At 40.6% G+C, this 22,488-nt stretch overlaps 1 protein-coding gene across 3 annotated transcripts in view; it reads left to right on the forward strand.

Moving 5' to 3' along the window:
- The first annotated feature begins 779 nt into the window (after positions 1–779).
- KICS2 (KICSTOR subunit 2) overlaps positions 780–22,488 on the forward strand; it is a 36,214-nt gene continuing 14,505 nt past the window's right edge. Inside the window, exons 1-2 of one of the 3 annotated variants that reach the window (XM_064283933.1) lie at positions 780–1,790; positions 7,759–8,044. In XM_064283933.1, coding sequence (XP_064140003.1) covers positions 1,556–1,790; positions 7,759–8,044 — 521 coding nt within the window. In that variant the 5' untranslated portion in view covers positions 780–1,555. The remainder of the gene's footprint in view (positions 1,791–7,758; positions 8,045–22,488) is intronic. The other 2 variants (XM_003405176.4, XM_023558417.2) reach the window with 2 other exon arrangements.

Below are 22,488 nucleotides of genomic sequence, written 5' to 3' on the forward strand. Positions count from 1 at the left end.
GATATGATTGCTCCTTCCTTTGTCACCTTTATTATGTATAAAATTCTACCTTATATTGCAGTTAACAGGGTTAATCAATCCAATTACATTCTTGAGGTCAGGAAATAGGTGTACAGCATATGTTTGTTAAATTAGTAGGACTTGCATTAAAAAGCAGTGATGGCAGAACAGCTCAAGTTTGAGAAAAAAAATGAAAATAGGCAATTCGCCCATTGGTTCAACATCACTGTGTCTATGAATAGGTTATAAAGGTAACTGAACCAAAGACTCTGCTCTAGGGAGTTCACCACTTAGTGGGGGTGGGGGGGAGGGGGGTAAAAAAACCCCACTACCTTCAAGTCAATTCCGACTCACAGCGATCCTATAGGACAGGGTGAAACTGCCCCAAAGAGTTTCCAAGGAGCACCTGGTGGATTCGAACTGCCAAACTTTTTGTTAGCACCTATAGCTCTTAACCACTACGCCTCCAGGGTTTCCCAGTAGGCGAAAGAGACATGTAAATACGTGTGATAACATACAGAGTGACTACCCGTTGCTGTTGAGTCGATTCCGTCTCATAGTGACCCTATAGGACAGAGTGGAATTGCCTCATAGAGTTTCCAAGGATACCCTGGTAGATTCAAACTGCCCATCTCGGTTAGCAGAGGGTAGCTCTTAATCACACCACCACCAGGGTTTCCACAGAGTGACTAAGGGGTGCAAAATAAGCATGGGGGCTACAGGAAAGAGAAGCGAAAACTCGAACTTAGAGAGTACTGGGCAGTGTTTATGGTGCTTCTTAAAAGCCAAAGGAATTTGTAATTAATCTAAATGGCAAAGGTGTGTCAATTCAGTTGCATTAGCAGAAGTTACATTAATTTATCCTTCATTCTAAAGACCGGAAGCTTAATGTACTTTGGGTAGGATGGGCAAGCTGAAGAGACTGGTATCCAGGAGCTCGGCTTGAGATGAATAGAATGGGATACAAATGAGTTATCTCATGGTGTGTGACTGGATAAAAACTGGGCAAGGGGATAAGACATAAACTTTTATTGTCTGGTTTGTAATCTATAAACCACTTTCTTGAGCTGGTTTAAAAGATGTAAGAACTGACTAGGGTCCTTGTTTTAAGAGCGAGCCATTTCCAGGCACAAACTTCATCTCTACCCATGGTGAGCCCAGAACAGATGTTAGGGGAAGAACTGACGTCACGTAAGCGTGACGTCATCAGCACTGACGCAGTCTCACGGGGAGGGGCCTCTCAGCTCACCTCAGAACGCAATCAGCTCCACAGAGCAACGAGTTGGCCGCCTTCTACTCCACCCCGAGAGCCGGAATAGTCAGAGCTACAGGAACCGAAGAGCCGAAGGAGCCCTGAACCGGTCACCTCCTTCCTTTCCTGCACCTCACCCACGCCTTCTCTAAGCCCCAGGCGCGGTCCAGCCGGCGGCGCGCGCACGGGCCTGTCGTTTGAGGCGGTCACGCGCACGCACGCGTGTGCGCACGCTCGTTCCCTTAGAACCCGGAAGTGCGCGGGAGAAGAGAGCCACGTGGGTGGAGGTGGAGCGCAGCTCGCATGGGGGAGTCTATCCCGCTGGCCGCCCCGGTCCCGGTGGAACAGGCGGTGCTGGAAACGTTCTTCTCTCACCTGGGTATCTTCTCTTACGACAAGGCCAAGGACAATGTGGAGAAGGAACGAGAGGCCAACAAGAGCTCGGGGGGCAGCTGGCTGTCGCTGCTTGCGGCCTTGGCCCACCTGGCCGCGGCCGAGAAGGTCTATCACAGCCTCACCTACCTGGGGCAGAAACTAGGTACCTCCGCCCCGGCCCCGTGCCCCTTGAGGGGGAAGGAAAGCGGGTACATTCCCCGTTCGGCAGTGGCTTGGGTTCCTTGTTTCTTGTCACTCCTAGCCGCAGGCTCAACTTTGCACTTCCAGGTCTCCTCCCACCGTTCCCTTCCTCCCCTCGGCTTCCACAAACCCCGCCCACCGGCCTCCGCTGCTGATAGATTGGCCGACCAGGTGGATGTTTTTTGAGGGCTGTGCCCCAAACCGATTACTTTATCCATTTTACCCCGTGCATGGATTGGTGCCATAAATAAGTTAGCCCAGCTCGCTCTTCTACCCAGTGACACTGCGGCCAGAGGACCAAACCTTGGTAATAACACCTAGTTAGAGTTTAATGAACACTACTGTCTGGCCCTGCAGAGTTACATAGATCGTGTCTTACCCTATCTCTCAATAAACATTTAATGAATGAAGATATTAATGAATAATAGGCCGAAAAAACAAGAAATATGCCTAACGGTAGCCAGAGGAGACCTAAGGGGAAAATGGTAAACACTTACCACCTCATAATAATTCTTGCCCCTAAAAATCAGTAAGATGCAAGAACTGATTCAATTGATTTTCACGACCGGTAAAAACAATTAGTATGATTAGATAAGAAAGAAATAATAATATGTAAAAGCCAAGGGCTATGCACACAAAATATTACTACTTATAGTAATAATTACGAAGGTTTGAATCGCAGAGCTTTTAGAGTTGTTTTAGTACTTCGGCTTATCTTAGACCCTTTAATTATCAGAGGCACAGAATCTGATGTTAAGGATACGTACATACAGTATAGAGAACGGAAATGTAGAGTTGGATCTAGATTCCATTTTGAATTTTCCTCCAGTTTCCTTATATTGTCTGAAGGTGACCATGTGCATTTTACTGAGCTTTCAGTAAACACTCAAAGGAGCAGGACTTTCTGAGAGCTTAGGTTCCACTGTAGCTATTTGAATAACAACTTTGTTGATTTATTGGCAAAAACTGGTCAGATGTGTATTTTTTCCTCCCCTTTTCACTGTGGCACCTCTCACAAATTTGCAATTTTTTTTTTTGAGGTGTTATTATTCCCCTTTCTACAGATTGGCAAATTGGGTATATGCAGTTGTGTGGGTAGGTGATACAGCCCCAACCAGAACACCTGGCTTTGAACTGTCAGATTGGGCATATCCACATGGTTTATCAAAAGATGCATACATATATTGTAATTTACATATAATATGTAATTTATATATCAGTAATACTTGATGATGGGGAATACTCCAGCTGTAAAGTTGAAGGTGGGTAATTTTTGCAGTTTTGATTGTTTTCAGATTTCTCCACTTTGTGAAGAATGGTGATTGACCCCAGTGCCATGCTTTTTAACTTTTTTTTTTTTTAGCTCATTTATGGGAATGTGATAAAAGATGGGTGCTTCTTCCCCAGAAAAATGTATGTGTATGTTACAGCTTTGCATATAATCTAAGAGAGTATAGATGAATTTCCTGAAGCCTACTTACGGACCCCTGAAAGGTGGGCGGTTCGAACCCACCCAGTGGCTTTTTGGGAGAAGAAACCAGCTAGATTACAGCCTAGAAAACCCTATGGAACAGTTCTGTTCTGCCATATACGGTCGCTATGAATTGGAAAACTTGGTGGTACCCAATACGTTTAAGTTGCATGACCCAGGTTTTTAGAAAAACAGAACTGGCTGCCAGTCTGTGAGAACCATGTGTATAAGACCCCCACAGTCTCTGACTTGTTTCTGTGTAGTGGTCCTTATTGACTAAAGTCAGCAGTTCTGCCTGAACGCTAGCTCGCATCAGTGAGCCTGAGGGCTGCCCCTGGAAGTTGACCCACAGAGCACCGTGAAACATGCCCAGGCGCTGTTCAAGCTCCCAGGTGATCTCACCACTTCTGAGTAACCATTCTGGAAAAGGCATATACAACTTTGATGCTTCATAACTTATTTACATGTATAATAAATATATTTCAAAACTTAAACTTTAACTTTGCAGATAACTGACAGGTTTTTTTGTACTGGAATGGGTATGATATCAGTGTGCTTACAACCTGACTTCCCAATTATTGATGGACTTCATTTTTTGGAAAACATTTTTGTGTTGCCATTTAAAACATTCCTATGTTCTTCAACTACTTTGCTGATTAGAAAGCTTGTTTTCTTTAAAATGCAAACCAGAAATTTATGTTTAATTTAAAACATGCTTCAGAAAAGTGAGGTTTTTTTTTTTGTTTTTTTTGTTTTTTTTAACTTTTGTGGCTGGTGTTTATCTGAGGCCTTAGCAGGGAGTCCTGATTATAGATGCAAGCTTGGGCTTTTCACAAAGGACAGACCTGACTGGGAGCCTTCTATTCCAGTCTTGGCTCAGTTATTGAAAAAACGTGGGATGGGGCCCTTATCTTGGAGCCTTCCTTTCCCTTTGAACAGAAAATAATACCTGTTTGAGGAAGGATCAGTGATTAAAATATGCGGTGGAAGATTTTAGGAGGTCGTATTTTTCTTGCCTTTGTCTCAACCCGTAGTTGATGAATTTAGCATCGTAGAACTGAAAACTGGTGTTTAAAGATTATCATTAGCAGGACGTTGTTTTTTCTTTTTTTTGTTAAGTAAAATGCTTGATTAGATGTTTTGCATGCTCCTTTAATATATATGTTACTTCACATTTTTTTGATGTGAGATAAACTGCTGAAGTCTTGAGAAATAATGGTTCTTCATAAATAGAGACTTCTGGAAAATAGTTGGATTATAACTTCAAAAAATTGAAAAGTGTTTTCACCTAAAACACAGTAAGATTAAAAAAAATTTTTTTTGAAAAGTGTAAGAAGTCAGGTATCTCTGATTCCTTGTTTCCCAGCATGAATGAAGGAGCTCTCCTTTGCATATTCTTAACCAGGGTAGTCAATAGATAGGATTATCTTCCTGAAGCTTTGAGAAAAGAGACTTGTTTAAAAGGGGAATGGGTTGGTGGTCTCTCCCTTCCTTACAGTGCCAGTTTTACTTGGTTTCAGATCCTGTGATTGGTGTTTATTGATAAGCTTTTAAAAAGTATTCTTTGTCTTTATGTGGTTTTCTACTCCCCCAGATAAGGGTAATCTGATGAAAGAAGGTATCCTCTTTTCAGCCCAGAGTTAAGATTTTCACCAAGGCCACCCTGTTTAACAGCTGAGGTTGCTTTGCTATCTGTCAAATAGACAGGTATTGTTTTTGCAGTGCTGGAAGCTCCCGATTTACCGTAGAGTTTCAGAAGCTCAGTTACATATTATCGGGACGTTTAAATAAATTTTCTTTTACCAATAAGAGTGGACAGAAAAGGGATTAGTATTATTAAACATGTGCTTTGTTCCAGAAACATTGTATACTATGTTACCTCATTTTGTCTGCATAGCAGCTCCATTGCCATAGTTTTTATTTTTTCAAATATTTATTTTGTTGTTGAGAATACACACAGCAAAAATACACCAATTCAATAGTTTCTACGTGTACAATTTTGGGACATTAATTACATTCTTCGAGTTGTGCAACCATTCTCACCCTCCTTTTCTGAGTTGTTACTCCCTCATTAACATAAACTCCTATCTTTCAAGTTGCTGCTGTCAGTTTGATCCCATATAGATAGTTCTTAAAAGAGCATAATGTGCAAGGCAGATCTTTTTTACTAGTTAAGTTAAACTATTGTTGGGTTTTAAGATGACTTCAGGGGATATTTTTGGCTTAAGGTTTAAAGATTGTCTCAGGGCAATAGTTTCAGGGGTTCATTCAGCATCCATGGCTCCAGAGAGTTTAGAGTCCATGAGAATTTGAAATTCTATTCTGCATTTTCTCCCTTTTGATCAGGATTCCTCTGTGGAATCTTTGATCAAAATGTTCAGTGATGGTAGCTGGGCACTGTCCAGTTCTTTGGGTCTCATGGCAAAGGAGGCAGTTGTTCGTGGAGGCAATTAGCCACGCATTCCATATCCTCCTCCTGTTCTGATTCTCCTTCTTCCTCTGTTGCTCCAGGTGAGTAGAGACCAATTGTGCCTTGGATGGCAGCTTGCAAGCTTTTTAGACCCCAGACGCTACGCGGTGAACTAGGAGGTAGAACGGAAGCACTAAACATGCTATTAGGCCAATTAACTGGGGTGTTCTATTGCCACAGTTTTACGTAAAACAAAAGAAAGAAGGCTTAACATGGCTAAGTAATTTGTGCATCAAACAGCTAGTAAAGGCGGGTGGTTGGGATTAAAAACCAAATCTGTCAGACTCCAAAGTTTTAGGGTCATACATGATATTACCTTCCCAGCACAAGAAGTTTTGCCCTAGACCTAGGCACAGAGGCCACATTGTCACTTCACAAAGTCAGCAGAACTAGACTGAGAATGGGCATGGGAGGAAAGCAGGCTCTGGGGTACAGTCCTATGTGGGATAGTGGTGTCAGGATCGGTCTTCCTGCACCATATGAATTGTGCTTCTACTGGTAGATAAAATGAAGTTAATGCTAGTCAGTCTGTTTAACAATATACTGGAAAAATATATTTTGAGTATGAGTAGTTCATCTGTGGAGTCAGTAGTAAGTAGGGTGATCAACTGTCTAGGTTTGCCCGGGGCTGAGGGGACTTCCAGATGTGGGACTTTTAGTTTTAAAACTGGGAGTAAGGAGTTTCCTGGGAAGCCAGACTTTCAGTGCTAAAATCTAGAGTCCTGGACAAACTGGGATGATTTGGTCACCTCGTAGTAAAAGAAACAAGATTCGTTTCTTGAAACATTAACTAGATATTTTGAAATGGCTCATTCACTAAAAGGGTATTTTACAAATGCTTTAATAAGTAATTTTCACCCCTAATTGATATGTTTAGGGTAGTTTAAAGTTCATTTGTTAAAGCATTATGTATATATCAATAGAAAATTTAAACTGTCACCTATTTCTGAGATTTTTATATATTCTAGGAATTACTGTTTTTAACCTAGCCTGTTTCTTTTCATTATCTTAATATCTTGCCTCTGATTCTTTGATGGAGTGTGGAATTGCTTAAGAAAACATATGTGAAGCTGGCTCAATAATTATTAGAATAAATTTGATGATGTGTTAATACCAAATTAAGGAAATGATGTCTATGCCATTTGATCTTTTTGTTGAAGATAATGCATTTGGTTCTGTTTTGCTGCTCTTCTTTGGAACCCTTCAGTTACAGCAGCAGTTATTTATAATAGGTTCTTGCTCTTAATAATTCATGATGTGGTGTTTATCATGTTGTAACCTGTTCTGTCAACCTTATCAAGACTGCTAAGATTCCCCCCGCCATGGCATCCCAGTAGTCTGTTCTTGTGTAAGGAGGATATATGTATGCGTATTCTGTTTTCTGGTATGGCCTAAAATGCAAGGTTCAAAGGAAAATGCAACCCTAAAGCAGAAAAAAAATTAGTCTCCAGGTACAGAAGAAAAATATTATTTACCATAATTTGGGTGCTCTGTTTGTATTAATCCGCCAGGCACTTCTTGGAAGCTCTATGGGGCAGTTCTACTCTGTCCTATAGGGTCGCTATGAGTCGGAATCGACTCGATGGCACTGGGTTGTTGGTTGTGTTTGTATTAAATACATAAATGTGGAAGGATGATTTTTTAAATCAGGGTTGATGTCATTTGCTAGGTTAGTTATGCTCTGAGGTGAATTTGAATCTTCATTGAAGGTGGGTGGGGGAGAATTGGTGGGTGGGTAAGAAAGTCATACATAGGTCCTTTGCTACACTAATGATTTGTACTAGGCATTTATTTAGCTTGTTCCTCAGTAAAAAATTATTAATCACAAAATATTTAAATCCCAGACATAGGAGTCAGAGAATATTATAGGTGAAAAATCATTGAGCTCAGTGGGTTCAGAAGGGAAGACCCTTTTGGATTCTGGGAGATGTTTTGTACTTCTGGTTTATCTTCCTTACTTGTCACATGATTATGTCATTTGCCTACCAGGGGGCCAGTCTTTCTTCAGCAGGAAGGATTCTATCCGCACCATCTATACGTCTCTGCATAATGAGCTGAAGAAGGTGGTGACTGGCCGCAGTACCGTGGGCGGGGCCGCTCCTCAGGTGGAAGAACTCCTTTCCCACCTGTCAGAGCAGCTCTGCTTCTTTGTTCAGGCTAGGATGGAGATTGCAGACTTCTACGAGAAGATGTACGCCCTCAGCACACAGAAGTTCATCAATGCTGAAGAGCTTGTTGGCCTTTTGGACACCATTCTCAAGAAATACAGCTCCAGGTCAGTGTAGCTGAGGAGGGAGGGTGGGAGAGAACTTTGAAGCTCTCTCAATCCCATTTAGGATCTGAGTTGTTTTCCACATTCTTATGAAAATCTATGTTGAATAACTGTGAAGGAGAAATAGATTTATTACATTTTATACATTTAGGTACCTTCTTTGGGCTTAGCATACTTCTCTAAGCAATAGAGAATGGCCAGGAATGAAGTAATTCTTGAACGATGTATTATAAAGGGTTATGCTGCTTATGAAAGAGTTGGCACAGCAACTAGAGAATTGTATATAAAATAATATAATTTTTAGCAAACTACCGTTCAATTAAATGTTGTCCCTTTCAAATCTACTTTCTTTGATGTAGCCCTTACTTAGCATATGTTGGAAACTCCTTTGTAATTGCTTTCAGAGCTTCTGGGATATATTTTTGGTTTTGTTTTAAATTTCCTTAGTGGAGGTAGGTACCTGTGCATGTGAGAAAGGTGTACTTGAGCTTTTTTGAATAGAAAGTCATTTGGAACCAAGTGTAATTTTTTAAAAAAGATGCGGATCAACTGGTTAACAGTTCTTGTTTGAAGAAAATGATACAAAGGGATGAAACTAGTTGTAATGTGTGGCTCACTGCCTGACCCAAAAAGCAGTACCAAAAGAACTTCAGAACCACTGTGAACATAATTGAAGTAAAGGTCCCAGTTTTATCTTTGTGTCCTAGAGCCTGGCATAGTGCCTTATACATAGTAAGAGCTCAATAATTGTATCTTGAGCTGAATGAAAAGTGATTACTTTGGACTGAAACTAGAAGGACCCTGGTGGTCATGGCCCCCAGACCTTCTGTTGGCCCAGGACAGGAACCATTCCCAAAGCCAACTCTTCCTACAGGGATTGAACTGGACAATGGGATGGAGAGGGATGCTGGTGAGGAGTGAGCTTCTTGGATCAGTGGACACTTGAGACTATGTTGGCATCTCCTGCCTGGAGGGAAGATGAGAGAGTAGAGGGGGTTAGAAGCTGGCAAAATGGATACAAAAGAAAGAGTGGAGGGAGGAAGCATGCTGTATCATTAGGGGGAGAGCAATTGGGGGTAGGTTAGTTTTTTTTTTTAGCAAGGTGTATATGGGTTTATTTCTGAGAGACTGACTTGATTTGTAAACTTTCACTTAAAGCACGATAAAAATTATTTAAAAAATGATAACTTTGAAGGCTAACACTGCTTTGAATGAGTTCAAGCGTGTTTGTTTAAAGAAAAATGGTAGATATGTTAATTTATAGTCCCAAATGAAGGATAAGGCCCATCCGATTGGTGGAAGAGGGCAGACTGGGGAGATTAAAAGAGACTTCATGGAGGAGGTGGAATCTGAGGTGAAGTTTTAGGGACCAAGTAAGATTTTGCAAACAAAGCCAGGAAAGAAGGGAGCAGATGCTTTGAGATGAGAATGTGTTCCCAGAATAACAAAAGGCCTAGGGTTTTGGTACTTGCTGTTCCCTCTTGAAACACTCCTGCCCTGGTCATCTTCTCATCAGTCTTGGTTCAAATATCAGGGAAACCTTCCCTCACCATTCTACCAGTACCATGCCACTTTTAGTCATTATCCTATTCCCCTGCTTTATTTTCTTTACAACGCTTATTGCCATCTGAGATTACCCTATTGTTTGCTTAAACAACAAAAAAAAGCCAAACCCCTTGACAAGTGAAGCGAACTCATGTTTGCTCAGAGTGTTGTAAAAATGGCGTAGGGGTGGTGTCTGACCGCCTCCAACCCCACAAGGGGGAAGGAGAACCAAGGTCAGCAGCCCAAGGCTGACTTTCATGAGGCAGAGGCCAGACAAGCCTCCTCTCTCCTCCATCTTTACCCATTCTGACACCAACCGTCACTCCCATAGCACTCTCCACTGTCTTCAATAATTCATTGCAGTGGCCACACAAAACTCACAAACCATACTCAGGATTATGGAGTTTATTAGAGAAGTAACAGTTACAGTTGAGGCTCAGGAACACTCAGGATACAGTTCCTCCATCAGGACAGCCTCTTCCCAGCTGGGCTTGCAGGCATGCCTCTCCCTGGCTTTAGGCCTCTCCCCAAAGGCACTCAGTTTTCTCTTTCTTTGGGCTGGGAAACCCACCATGCCATCTCCTGTTGCTGGGTCTCTGCTGCTGGGTCTCCCCCGCCACCGCTTCTCACTGTCTTCGGGGTCTGTGCTTTCAGGAGCTTCTCAGCACAGGGATCCTGGGTCCAAAGGACCTGCTGGCTCCTGGGTGTTCTTCCTTGGTGGTGGTGGAATCTTCTCTTTGCTGCCTCTGGAATGGCTTATTTCAAGCCCAGCAGGATGGCAAAACTGACCGGTCGGTTTGGTGGGCCACAATTACCCTATTACAGATACTGCCTAATCACTTGTGTGGGAGTTACAAGATCATGGCTAAAAAGGCCATACAAAAGCGTTCTGTGGCACTGCAGATGTTTTTAATTCCCTAGAATGTGAGCTCTGTGGCAACTTCTGTATCTTCAGCACCTGGGAAAGAGCCTGGTGCATAGTAGGTGCTTAACAGTCATTTGTTGAATGAATGAGTAAATATAGTTATGTTCCAGGTGGAGATTTTATACTGAATTTGGTAAGTAGTAGGGGACCATGTTCAAAGAGGAGGTGTCACGTTCTCTTCTTTACCTTCGACTCCGTACTGCGGCACTGGTGTCTGGGATGGGATGGTGAAAGGGGTACTTACAGGCGGAAAGATTAGTTATCAGACTATTACGGTAGTCTAGTAGGTGGTAGTGGGGCCTCAATAGTGGTGGTTGCAAGACAGTAGGAAAGAAGAGATGATAAAGAACAAAAGTCTTGGCAACGGGATGGTGGGAGTAATGGAGACGTTTCTGTCAGAGATGATTTAGAGGTTTTACATTTCCAATGATAATATCATTTATAGGATTGAGAAGCCAAGAGGAACTGGCTTAGAAGGAGGGCAGTGAGCTAAATCTGGGGCAAGTTGGGTTTCAGTTGCCAGCAGATATTCAAGTAGCGATCCAGCAGGTGGTTGAAATTGGGGCTCTGGAGCGCAGGTGAAAGGTCTGAAATAGAACAATTTGGAGATCCTCTGTACAGAGAAGTAGGCTCAGTTTTTTGTTTGTTTCACACTAAAATACCAGCATTTCTTTAATACAACAGCAGTTGATTTTTTTAAACTTGCACGGAAAAAAGGGAGAAATATTTAGATATAGCTATTATGAAGGAGGAAACCCGGTGGCATAGTGTTTAAGTGCTACAGCTGCTGACCAGAAAGTCAGCAGTTCAAATCCACCAGGCTCTCCTTGGAAACTCTGTGGGGGCAGTTCTGCTCCGTCCCATAAGGCTTGCTATGAGTTGTAGTCGACTTGATGGCAACGGGTTTGGTTTGGGTTTTTTTTATTACGAGAGAAACGTGCACATATTAAACAACTGCTATGTGCCTGGTAATAAGCTAGACACTTTCATATGTTATCTGACTTGAGGTGTAGGTAGGAATAGCCCCCCTTTATGGAGGCTCAGAGAAATTAAGCAGTTTGCCCAGGATCATTCAGCTGGGCTTTGAACCCACCTCTCTGCCCTTAGAGCCCATGTTCTTATCTGTATGCATAATTGCTTGTGTCCAAAATTGAAATGCTTCTTATCCAGTCTAGACAAATGGTTTCTCTCTGCTAAATTCATTTTGCAAGTCAGTAAATAAGATTGGTTCTCCAGAAGGCATAGTAAGCACTTACTCCATTTTTCCCTGCTAGAAATAAGAGTTTTGTACTGCATACAATCATGTACTATACATATTTCTTCTGAGCAAAAGATGATTTGGTTAATATAATATGTGCTTATTAGTTTTTTAATTTTTATTATACTTTATTGTGTTTTTGGTGAAAGTTTACATGGAAAACGAGGTTCCCATTAAACAATTTCTGTACGTATTGTTGAGCGACATTGGTTACATTTTTCACAATGTGTCAACATTCTTATTATTTCAGCTCTGGTTGTTCTATTTCCATTTTCTAGCTTCCCTACGCTTCCCCCACCCATTTTTGCTTTAGGGTAAATACTGACCATTTGGTCTCACATAATAATGTTTTAAAGAAACACGGTACTCACAGGTGATGCTGTTTGTTTTTATGATCCAATCTGTTATGTAGCTGAAAGGTGTGGTTTCAGTACAAAGTTTAAAAGGTATTCAGGGCAGTAGTCTTGGAGGTTCCTCTAATCTCTACTGGTCCAGTGAGTCTGGCCTTTTTAAAGAACTTGAGATTTTTTTCTACATTTTTCTCCCATTCTATTCCAAAAAAAACCAAAAACCAAACCTGTTGCCATTGAGTTGATTTCAACTCATAGCTACCCTATAGGACCAGGTAGCACTGCCCCATAGGGTTTCCAGGGAGCGCCTGGTAGATTCAAACTGCCAACCTTTTGGTTAGCAGCTATAGCTCTAAAGCACTATGCCACTAAGGGTTTCCCCCATTCTGTTAGGGACCATCTATTGTATCAGCAGTTTGAATCCACCAGGTGCTCTGTGGAAGCTCTATGGGGCAGTTCTACTCTGTCCTATAGGGCCACTATGAGTCGGAATTGACTCAACAGCAATGGGGTTTTATTATGTCCTTGGTCAGAATGGTTGGTTCTGGTTCTTCAGGTATCAGGATAGTTGAGGCCATGGTTCATGTAGGCAATTAGTCCTGTAGACTATTTCTTCTTTAAGTCTTTGACTTCTTTCCTTATTGCCCCAGATGAGTAGACACCAATAGTTGTATCTTAAATGGCCACTCACAAGCTTTTAAGACCCCAGAAGCTGCTCACCAAACTAAGATATAGAACATAAAGTTTATGAACTATGTTATGCCTCTTGACTGAGCTGTCCCATGAGACTATTGGTCCTAAGCCTTCAAATCCAGTAAACCAGTCCCACAAGGTGTTTGGTTATATCTCAGAAGTATCTGTAAGTGTGCCCCCATGTGCTTTATTATATTTATGAATATATGTACAGCACACACATACATGTATATAGCTATGCCTACAAAAACACACATGTACCTTCCTATATATATAGATGCATACATATCTGTGTAACCACACGATATTTTTTGCTTGTTATTGCGATCTTTGCAAAATTGTATATGTTACAGCATTTACCAAAAACATCCCGTATTTTTGTGTACTTCTTAGTGTCATCATCTACCTTTGTCAAGTTGTGTACACTTCACCTACATTCAGTATTGCCCTTCCCATCACCAAAAATACAAAGTATCTGCGGTCTAGAGAGTGAGTTCCCCTTCTTATTCTTCCTTTGTAAAATTTTTCCACAATACTTTATTTTGAAATTTATTAGCCCTGCCAAAAATTGCATGAGTAGTACAGTGAACATAGAGTTACCATATATATGATCCAGCAATTCCACTCCTAGATATATACCCAAGGGAAATGAAAACTTGCAGTCAAATGTTCATAGTAGCATTATTCACAATAGCTGCAAGGTGAAAACAACCCAAATGCCTTTGAACTGATGAATGGAAAAATAAAATATGATATACCCATATAATGAAATATTATTCAACCATAAAAAGGAGCGAAGCACTGATACATGCTATAACATGGATAAATTGGGAAAACATTATCCTAAATAAAGACAGCAAGACACAAAAGACTATATATTATGTGATTCCATTTATATGTAATGTCTAGAGTAGGCAAATCCATAGACACAGAATGTAGACTAGTGGTTGCCAGAAGCTAGGGGGAGTGGATGGGTAGTGGCTGCTAATGGGTACAGGGTTTCTTTTGGGGATCATAAGAATGCTTTAAAATTAGATACTGTTAATGGTCACACAACTCCAAATATACTAAAAACCACTGAACTGTACACTTAAAAAGGGTGCATTTTATGGTATGCAAATTGTTGTTCTTAGATGCCATCAAGTCGATTCTGACTCATAGCGACCCTAGGTGACAGGGTAGAACTGCCTCATAGGGTTTTCTAGGCTATAATTTTTATGGAAGCAAATCACCACGTCTGTCTCCTGTGGAGACACCAAGTGGCTTTGAACTGCCATCCTTTCAGTTTGCAGGTGAACACCTGTTGTGCCACCAGGGCTCCTTGGTATGTGAATTAAATACCAACAAAACTGTCATTTAAAAGGTACAATGAACACATGAAAATGCTTCACCTAGATTCACTGATTGTTTAGAATTTTGCTGCTTTGCTTTCTCGCTCTCTATATAATTTTTTTCCTGAATAATTTGGAAGTAAGATGCAGAGATCACGACACTTTATCTCTAAATACTGAGATTTTGTCTTCTAAGAAGTATACATAGCCATAATATAGTTTTCACACCTAGGAAATTTTACACTGATTTTCTACCACCATCTAATGCATAGTCCATATTCATATTTTCTCAGTTGTCCAACAATGTCCTTTAAAGCTAGTTATTATTTTATTGTCATATCTCTTTGATCTTTGTGATAGTTGTGGAAAGTCTTTCTCCTGCCGCTATCCCTTAGACACTTAATTCCTCTCCTAAGATGCAATGAATATTAGGTTCATCCTATCATTTTCTGAGAGATATTTTATGCGTTATAAATATTACATATATTAAACCTTACAAATTTTATATTTTTGGAAATACTCTGATAAATATACATTTTCTTTTAATAAGTAATTTTTGTACACCAAAAGCTAAAGTAGAATTGGAGATATTCTCAAGGGGAAAAGGAGCACTGGTGGCCCAGTGGTTAAGAGCTCGCCTGCTAACCAAAAGGTCAGTGGTTCAAACCCACCAATCAGTCAGAGGGAGAAGGATGTAACAGTCTGCTTCCATAAAGACTTACAGTCTTGGAGTCCCTATGGGGCAGTTCTGCTCTGTCCTATAGGGACACTATGAGTTGGAATTCAACTTAATGACAATGGGTTTAACAGGAAAAGATCTCATTCAGTGATTCCCAAATGCTAATGTGAAAGTGGTTTGCAGAGCCATTTGGGAAGCTTAAAAAAAACTCACATTTAGGCTCCTTGTTTTTTCCCCAAGAGAGCAGGATTCAGTGATTGTGAGTCAAGTGCCAAGAAATCTGTACATTTTTAAAGTTCCCTGTGGTAATGGTACATAGTCTGCACGCACATACAAAAATTGACTGGGTAAATAAGAGAAACATCTCAACACTAAGATATTCTGGTATGGACCCTTACTGGTTGTGTGTGCTTGTGTCTGTCTGCCTCTCTACCTCACTTTCACTCTCCTAGGAATTATCATTTAACTGTTTTCATTTTCATTTTATGAGATTTGTTATCAGTCTTTATCATCTTTGAAACTTCTTCAAACACCAGATTCTAGAGGCTAGGAATTTCCTCTGTTTTCTGCAAAAGCCCAGGTCTTAGTCATCTAGTGCTGTTATAACAGAAATACCACAAGTGAATGGCTTTAACAAACAGATGTTTATTCTCTCGCAGTCTAGTAGGCTAGAAATCCCAAGTCAGGGCACCCAGCTCCAGGGGAAGGCTTTCTCTCTCTGTTGGCTCTGGGAGAAGGTCCTTGTCATCAATCTTCTGGTCCAGGAACTTCACGTGGGAACCCTGGGTCCAAAGGACGCGATCTGCTCCCAGTGATGCTTTCTTGACGGTATAAGGTCCCCACATCTCTCTGCTCATTTCTCTTTTTTATATCTCAAAAGAGTTTGGGTCAAGACCAACCCAATCTTGTAGATTGAATCCTGCCTCATTAACATAAATGCCGCTAATCGCATCTCCTCAACATCATAGAGATAGGATTTACAATACATAGGAAAATCACATCAGATGCCAATCAAAATGGTGTACAGTCATACAATACTGGGAATCATAGCCCAGCCAAGTTGACAGATGTTTTTGGGGGACACAGTTCAATCCATGACAGCCCAGATTTCATTTTTCTTTTTTATTGTGGTAAGGATATATATACATGCATATAAACAAAAAATCTGCCAATTCAATGTTTTTTATTTGTACAATTCAGTGAAATTAATTTTGTTTATCATGTTACACAAACATCACCACTCTCTGTTTCCATATTTCCTTCTTGAAGTTCTTAGGGGAGTATTTGGGTTTAACCTGTTGTCCTGAGTAGATATTTATGGTCTATGAAGGAGCTGGGTTGCAATATAACTTATGGTCAATAGGTGTTAATCATTTGCAGTCTCCATCTCATCTCTGCCCATGGTGCCTTTCTGTAATAGAGAATTACTGACCACAGAGATACGGTAGCCTGAAAATTACCTAAGGTAGAGATTGGGGTTAACTTGAACAATATGAATTCCTTAGTTAAGGCATTCTGAAAAGTTGAAATTGTGTACGATACGTTGATTTTCTTTGGAAAGTGGAATTCTTCTAAGTATAAATAGTTTCATCTATTCACGAACTGATGAAATGTGTTTGTATTAAAAAATTAACAAGATTGATGAGTAGCATGGAGTCTAAACTTCTGGCCCTGATTTAAGGTGCACATACGGTGTGAATTATTGCAAATGTCCAGTCTGCTTTCAGAGATGCATGGTGTAAAATGGTGACATCAGACATTGTCTAACTTCAGGGTAAGAAATGAGAACTATCCAGATTAGCATCAGCCTGTGGCTAATTCTTGAGGTGTAGGTCAGACATACTTCCACTCTCCAACCCTTTTTACCAATTCTCACACCAGCTGTCCCTCCCACGCCACTCTAGTTCTTTGCTGGGTTTGATAATTCATTGCAATGGCACACAACTCCAGACTATACTCACAATTATGGGGTTTATTAGAGAAGTAACAGGTTACGATTTAGAATCAATTTGGAAGTAACAGAAACAACTCAGGCGATAGGATGTAGTTTGTCAATCATGACAGCTTCCAACATCTCAGCGTCTTGTCTGCCATGCCTGCAGGCAGGCAGGCCTCCCTCTTGGCCTCAGTCCTTACCCTTGGCTTTGGCCCTTGCTTTCAGCATAGGCTCCTGCTCGGGCCTGGCCTCTGCCCCTGCTTGGGCAAGCGTTACAAAGCTCTTTAGCTCTACCAATAAGTGCCCAAAAGCACCCTACTCTGTCAGGAAGCCTCCTGCCTGAAGGTACTCAGCTATCTTGCTCTTTGGGTCCGCAAGCCTAGCTCTACCAACAAGTGCCCAGAGACACCCCACTCTTCAAGCAAGCCTCCTGCCTGTGGGTCAACAAGCTGGCTGTAGATGTCAGCCGGTCCAGTGCCTCTGCTGGTCTCGTACCACTGCCATCTAGTGCTGCTGCCACCTCCAGTGTTACGGCTCTCTGGTGTTACAGTTGTCTCCTGGGTCTAGGATGTTCTCAGCACGGGGACCCTGGGTCCAAAGGATGCACTCGGTTCCACGCTGTTCTTGATGGTAGTGAGGTCTCCCTTCAAGCTCTGGGACTGGCGCTTTTTAAGCCTAGCAGAATGGCAAAACTGACCAGTTCCCTGGGTGGGCCATAGGCAGCTTATTTGCATATCTAGCCAATCTTGGAAAGAGTTTTACGCACCTTTTTTGCATAGTCCTACCCAATCATTTTGTGGGAGTTACAAGACCATGGCTAGAAAGGCCATATAAAAGTGATTCATTGCACTGCACATGAAAAGCATGATTTGTTTTTCTTCTGGAAACCAGTTGTATTCACAGTAGAATGGTGTAATGGTTTCCTCTTTCTGCATGCTTATTACGTTATTAAGCAAGTGTAAATTCTTAAGAATCGTAGTCATTTGTGGTGTTGCACTTCAAAGTGAAGATAATTATTAAAAGCTTTTCAGTGTGTGCTATTTAGAAAGAGAAGCATTAATTCAGCTCCTGCAGGGTCAGTGTGTCTGCTATTCCTTGAATACTTTTGAGAGGAGGTAGAACTTGGGATTTTTTTTCAAGAAAGTATCAGTTTTCTGATTCTGTAGGATTCGTTTTTAGTTTATTTACCTATTTTGTACATGGATGTAAAAGAAAACCCTGGCTAATCTTTGTTTCATCATTAAAACAGAACTGAAAAATAGATTATAAATGTAAATTAATATTTACTCCTCTAAATCAAGAATATGATTTTAAGAAATAATGCCTTTAAAGAAAGAAATGAGCTATTATTTATGTATTTTGAACAACTGCTTTTTAAATCCTTTTTGTATAGGAATAATACACCATTGGGTGTTCTTTATTTTTTAATTATAATTTTACAGCTAGAATCTAAATAGCATCTTAAAAAATTGAACAACATAAAATTTCTGTTTACATTTTAGGAGCATAGATAGTTTCTTTACCTGAGTGCTTCAGTTGACGCAATTCTCACCAAAAGGAGAACTGTATTTAGACCTTATGCCTTTTTTCCTTCAAAAAAAGATTTGTACCAAGATGGTTAATGAAACCATTGGTTAATTGCGTGTGTATAGTTCAACATGGTTAATTATTGCTCCCTGAAAATTTCGTAAGCAAAACCAATACCAGTACAATTTCTGTGGGAAGCGTTCCACTCCAAGCATTTGACACGCATAGGAATCTTAGCAGTGAAGAGTCCAGGCCTTGTGTGATCTTGCCCAAACTTGATATTTTCAAATTCTTCTGCTATTGTTGTGTGCCCTTGAGTCATTTTTGACTCACAGCAGCCCCACGTGACAGAGTGGAACTGCCCCATAGAGTTTTCTAGGCTGTAATCTTTACGAGAGTTGATCAATAGGTCTTTCTCCTGCAGAGCTGCTGGGTGGGTTCAAACTGCCAACCTTTCAGTTAGCAGCTGAGCACTTAACCGTTGCGCCGCCAGGGCTCCTACCGCCCATCAGGTGCCTTAAGTTGTACCCAGACTCTTAGTGAGAAGGAAGCTTCATTGGCCTAATTCAAATGCTATCTCTTTTATGGCCTCCACAGTCTTTCAACCAAAAGGAGTCACTCCTTCCTCTAAACTGTTATTTTATTTGTACACTCTTAAGAGATTTATTATTTTCTATTTTGTATTCATTTTAAATATCTCCAAGGAACCCTGGTAGTACAGTGGTTAAGCACTTAGCTGCTAACCAAAAGGTCAGTGGTTTGAACCCACCAGCTGCTTCGCGGTTGAAAGATGTGGCAGTGTGCTTCTATAAAGATTATTGTTGTTGTTATTAGGTGCCGTGGAGGTGGTTCTGACTCATAGCAGCCCTATGTACAACAGAACAAAACACTGCCTGGTCTTGCGCCATCCTCATTTTGTTATGCTTGAATCCATTGTTGCAGCCACTGTGTCGATCAGTTTCGTTAAGGGTCTTCCTCTTTCTCAGTGACCCTCTACTTTACCAAACATGACGTCCTTCTCATGTGGAAATTATTAAACAATATCATTAATATCACATGCAAGTAAAATTTTGCTGAAGATCATTCAAAAGTGGCTACAGCTATACATCGAAAGGGAACTGCCAAAAATTCAAGCCAGGTTCAGAAGAGGATGTGGAATGAGGGATATCGTTGCTGATGTCAAATGGATCCTGGCTGAAAGCAGAGAATACCAGAAAGATGCTTACCTGTGTTTTATTGACTATGCAAAGGCATTGGACTGTATGGATCATAACAAATTATGGATAACATCATGAAGAATGAGAATTCCAGAACACTTAATTGTGCTCATGAGGAACCTGTGCATAGATTAAGAGGCAGTTGTTTGAACAGGACAAGGGGATATTGTGTGGTTCAGTCAGAAAAGGTGTGTGTGTCAGGGCTGTATCCTTTCACCACACTTATTCAATTGTATACTGAGCAAATAATCTGCGAAACTGGGCTATATGAAGAAAAACGGGGCATCAGGATTGGAGGAAAACTCATTAACAACCTGGGCTATGCAGATGACACAACCTTGCTTGCTGAAAGTGAAGAGGACTTGAAGCACTTACTGATGAAGATCAAAGACCACAGCCTTCAACATGTATTACACGTCAGCATAAAACGAAAATCCTCACAACTGGACCAGTAAGCAAAATCATGATAAAAGGAGAAAAGATTGAAGTTGTCAAAGATTCCATTGTACTTGGATCCCCAATCAGTGCCCATGGAAGCGCAGTCAAGAAAGCAAAAGATGCATTGCATCGGTCAAATCTGCTGCAAAAGACCTCCATAAGGATTTCAGCCTTGGAAACCCTATGGGGCTGTTGTACTCTGTTCTGTAGGGTCGCTATGGGTCGGAATTGACTCAACGGCAATGGACTTTTTAATGGATAAATACTTTCTTCTACCATGTAAGGGTATATAGGGCAAATCTCTGGATAATTTATGTTTGTATCCTCAATATATTTTTATCTAAGAGCTAGTAAACTAATTAAATGAAAAGAGGTTACAGATTTCATTTTAACTGGTCTTCTCACATGCATATGGCCAGTATACTTTTTTTGGAAGGTATAGACTTGTGAAGAAGAGAGGTAGTGTTTCTGTAGTGGAGTTGTCTGTTTCGTCATTAAAATATTAGAGGAACCTATTTTATATTCTGTAGAGGGCTCTTCTGTCCTTCCTTTCCTTCTTTCCTTCCTGCCTCCCTTCTTTAGTCCTGACTATAATTAGAGCAGCTATTCTCTGCAAATAGTTGTCACTCTATTCTGTGTGCAGACTCTTTCAAGCTTGCCGCTATAGATGAGGTGTGTATTTTTGGATTACAATCTTTAACAGAGTTTACCAAATCCCCCTATAAGATGAGTTGTGAATAGCTGTGAGGCACACAGCGGAGTGGGAATGGGGAAATGATACATCATAATGCTGATCTCGAAACCTTGGCAGACTAACATTAACATGAATTTTTAAGCTCTTGTTAAGGATGAAAAATAGCTTTGACCTCATCCTTAATAAATGTTCAGCATTTAAACACGTTTAGTATATGTTTATGGAAGAGCTCGTTCAGAATTCTTTCTCAGCATTTATACAGGGAATTCATGTTCTTTCAAGGAGAGCATTGGATATAAATGGTGATTTCCAACTGAAAGCAGTAGAAAAATAACAGTAGTGTTATTTGTGGTAGAATTTTCTCCAACCTCATACCATTTTCTTGACTAAGAGATCCTCGGCAGATTTTCCTGATAGCTGTGATAAAGAATTGTGTGGCACTAACACTCCTAAGAAGCCATCAGGGGGCCTGGAAGTTAAGGTGGTTGGAGCCTCTCTTATAATTCAAAGGTTTTGAGACTTATGCTATAATGATGTGTGTTGTGGTGTTGTACATGTATGTATAATATTTATTCTAAATATTTAATATTTATTTTAAATATTTAATATTTATTCTAAAACATACACTGTTTGAAGAGCCCCAGGTTAGTTAATTGATTAAGCACATTGAGATAGAAGATTTGAGTCTGGTCTGTCCTTCTGATTGTTTGACTGTATTGTTACGCTCAACCTCCACTAATGGTTTAGTGTCTCTCCATTTTGAAGAATGTTGAGGGTAAAATAAAAACAATATGTTATCTTATTGTGAATATTAACTACATTCTGTTTATCACATAATAATCAGTTTCAACTGATTATCCAACTTAGCATGGGCTCTCATAACCATAATCTCTTAATTAGTGCTTAAATAGATTTAAAAAAAAAAAAAGAACTGCTAGATATACTTGTGATCGTTTGTTTTCTAATTGTTTGATAGCCAGCGTTTTCCTCTTCAAAAGGGGCTGAGACAGAGCTGTGTGAAGAGCTTCTGTCTCATTGACAGTGAAGCAGATTAAATGGGCTCAGTCCTGTGCATCTTCTAACATGGTGCCTGGGCATAAGATATACTCAGTAAGTGCTAGGTTCTTCTGCTCACCTTTCTAATGGGGTCACTTGCCAAGATGATTCCTTCAGCCTCTGCAGGTGCTTTGGATCTTCAGGAACAGTTGTAGGGGCTTTATGCAGGCTCCTTGAGAAGGAGGCAGACACTGAAAACTATTGATCATTCCTCAGAAGGAAAGATCAGACAAGAAAGCTCTAAGTAGTCTATACAGGAAGGACTCTCCTTAGTCATTCTATTCCACTGTTACAGAACTTCAGTTAGATCATAAATAACGGACAGAATTAATGAGTAGAGACCAGGATTTAAATCTTAACATAGTTGGTATCACATTTATTATATTTGTTCCATATGCCATGTATTCTTGAGCTATTGGAGTGAAGGAAGTAGGCAGATACTCCTTTCCCTTATCAAGTAGCTTAAAGCTAGGGTGACCATATGTCTCTGTTTGCCTGATAAACTATACAGTCAAACTACTTAAAGGGGAAGACATATTAAGAAATTAGAGTGTGTAACTGAGGGACCTGACCTAGTCTGGGAAGGACAGAGAAGATATTTCTAAGGAAGTGACTCTCAAGAGGAGACCTGAAGAATCAAAAGTATTGATAAGAAAGGGTCATGCTCTCCCTTGCCTCAGCGTCTTTGAACTTGTCTTTTTTTTTCCTCTTCTGCCTGTAAGGGAGGATAGTCCCCACTGCACTCCTTTACCTCAATATTGCTGTTACCTGTGAAGTAGAACAATATTTTACAAACCT

Source organism: Loxodonta africana, chromosome 4, assembly GCF_030014295.1.
Source record: "Loxodonta africana isolate mLoxAfr1 chromosome 4, mLoxAfr1.hap2, whole genome shotgun sequence".
In the NCBI taxonomy this organism is placed as follows: Eukaryota; Metazoa; Chordata; class Mammalia; order Proboscidea; family Elephantidae; genus Loxodonta; species Loxodonta africana.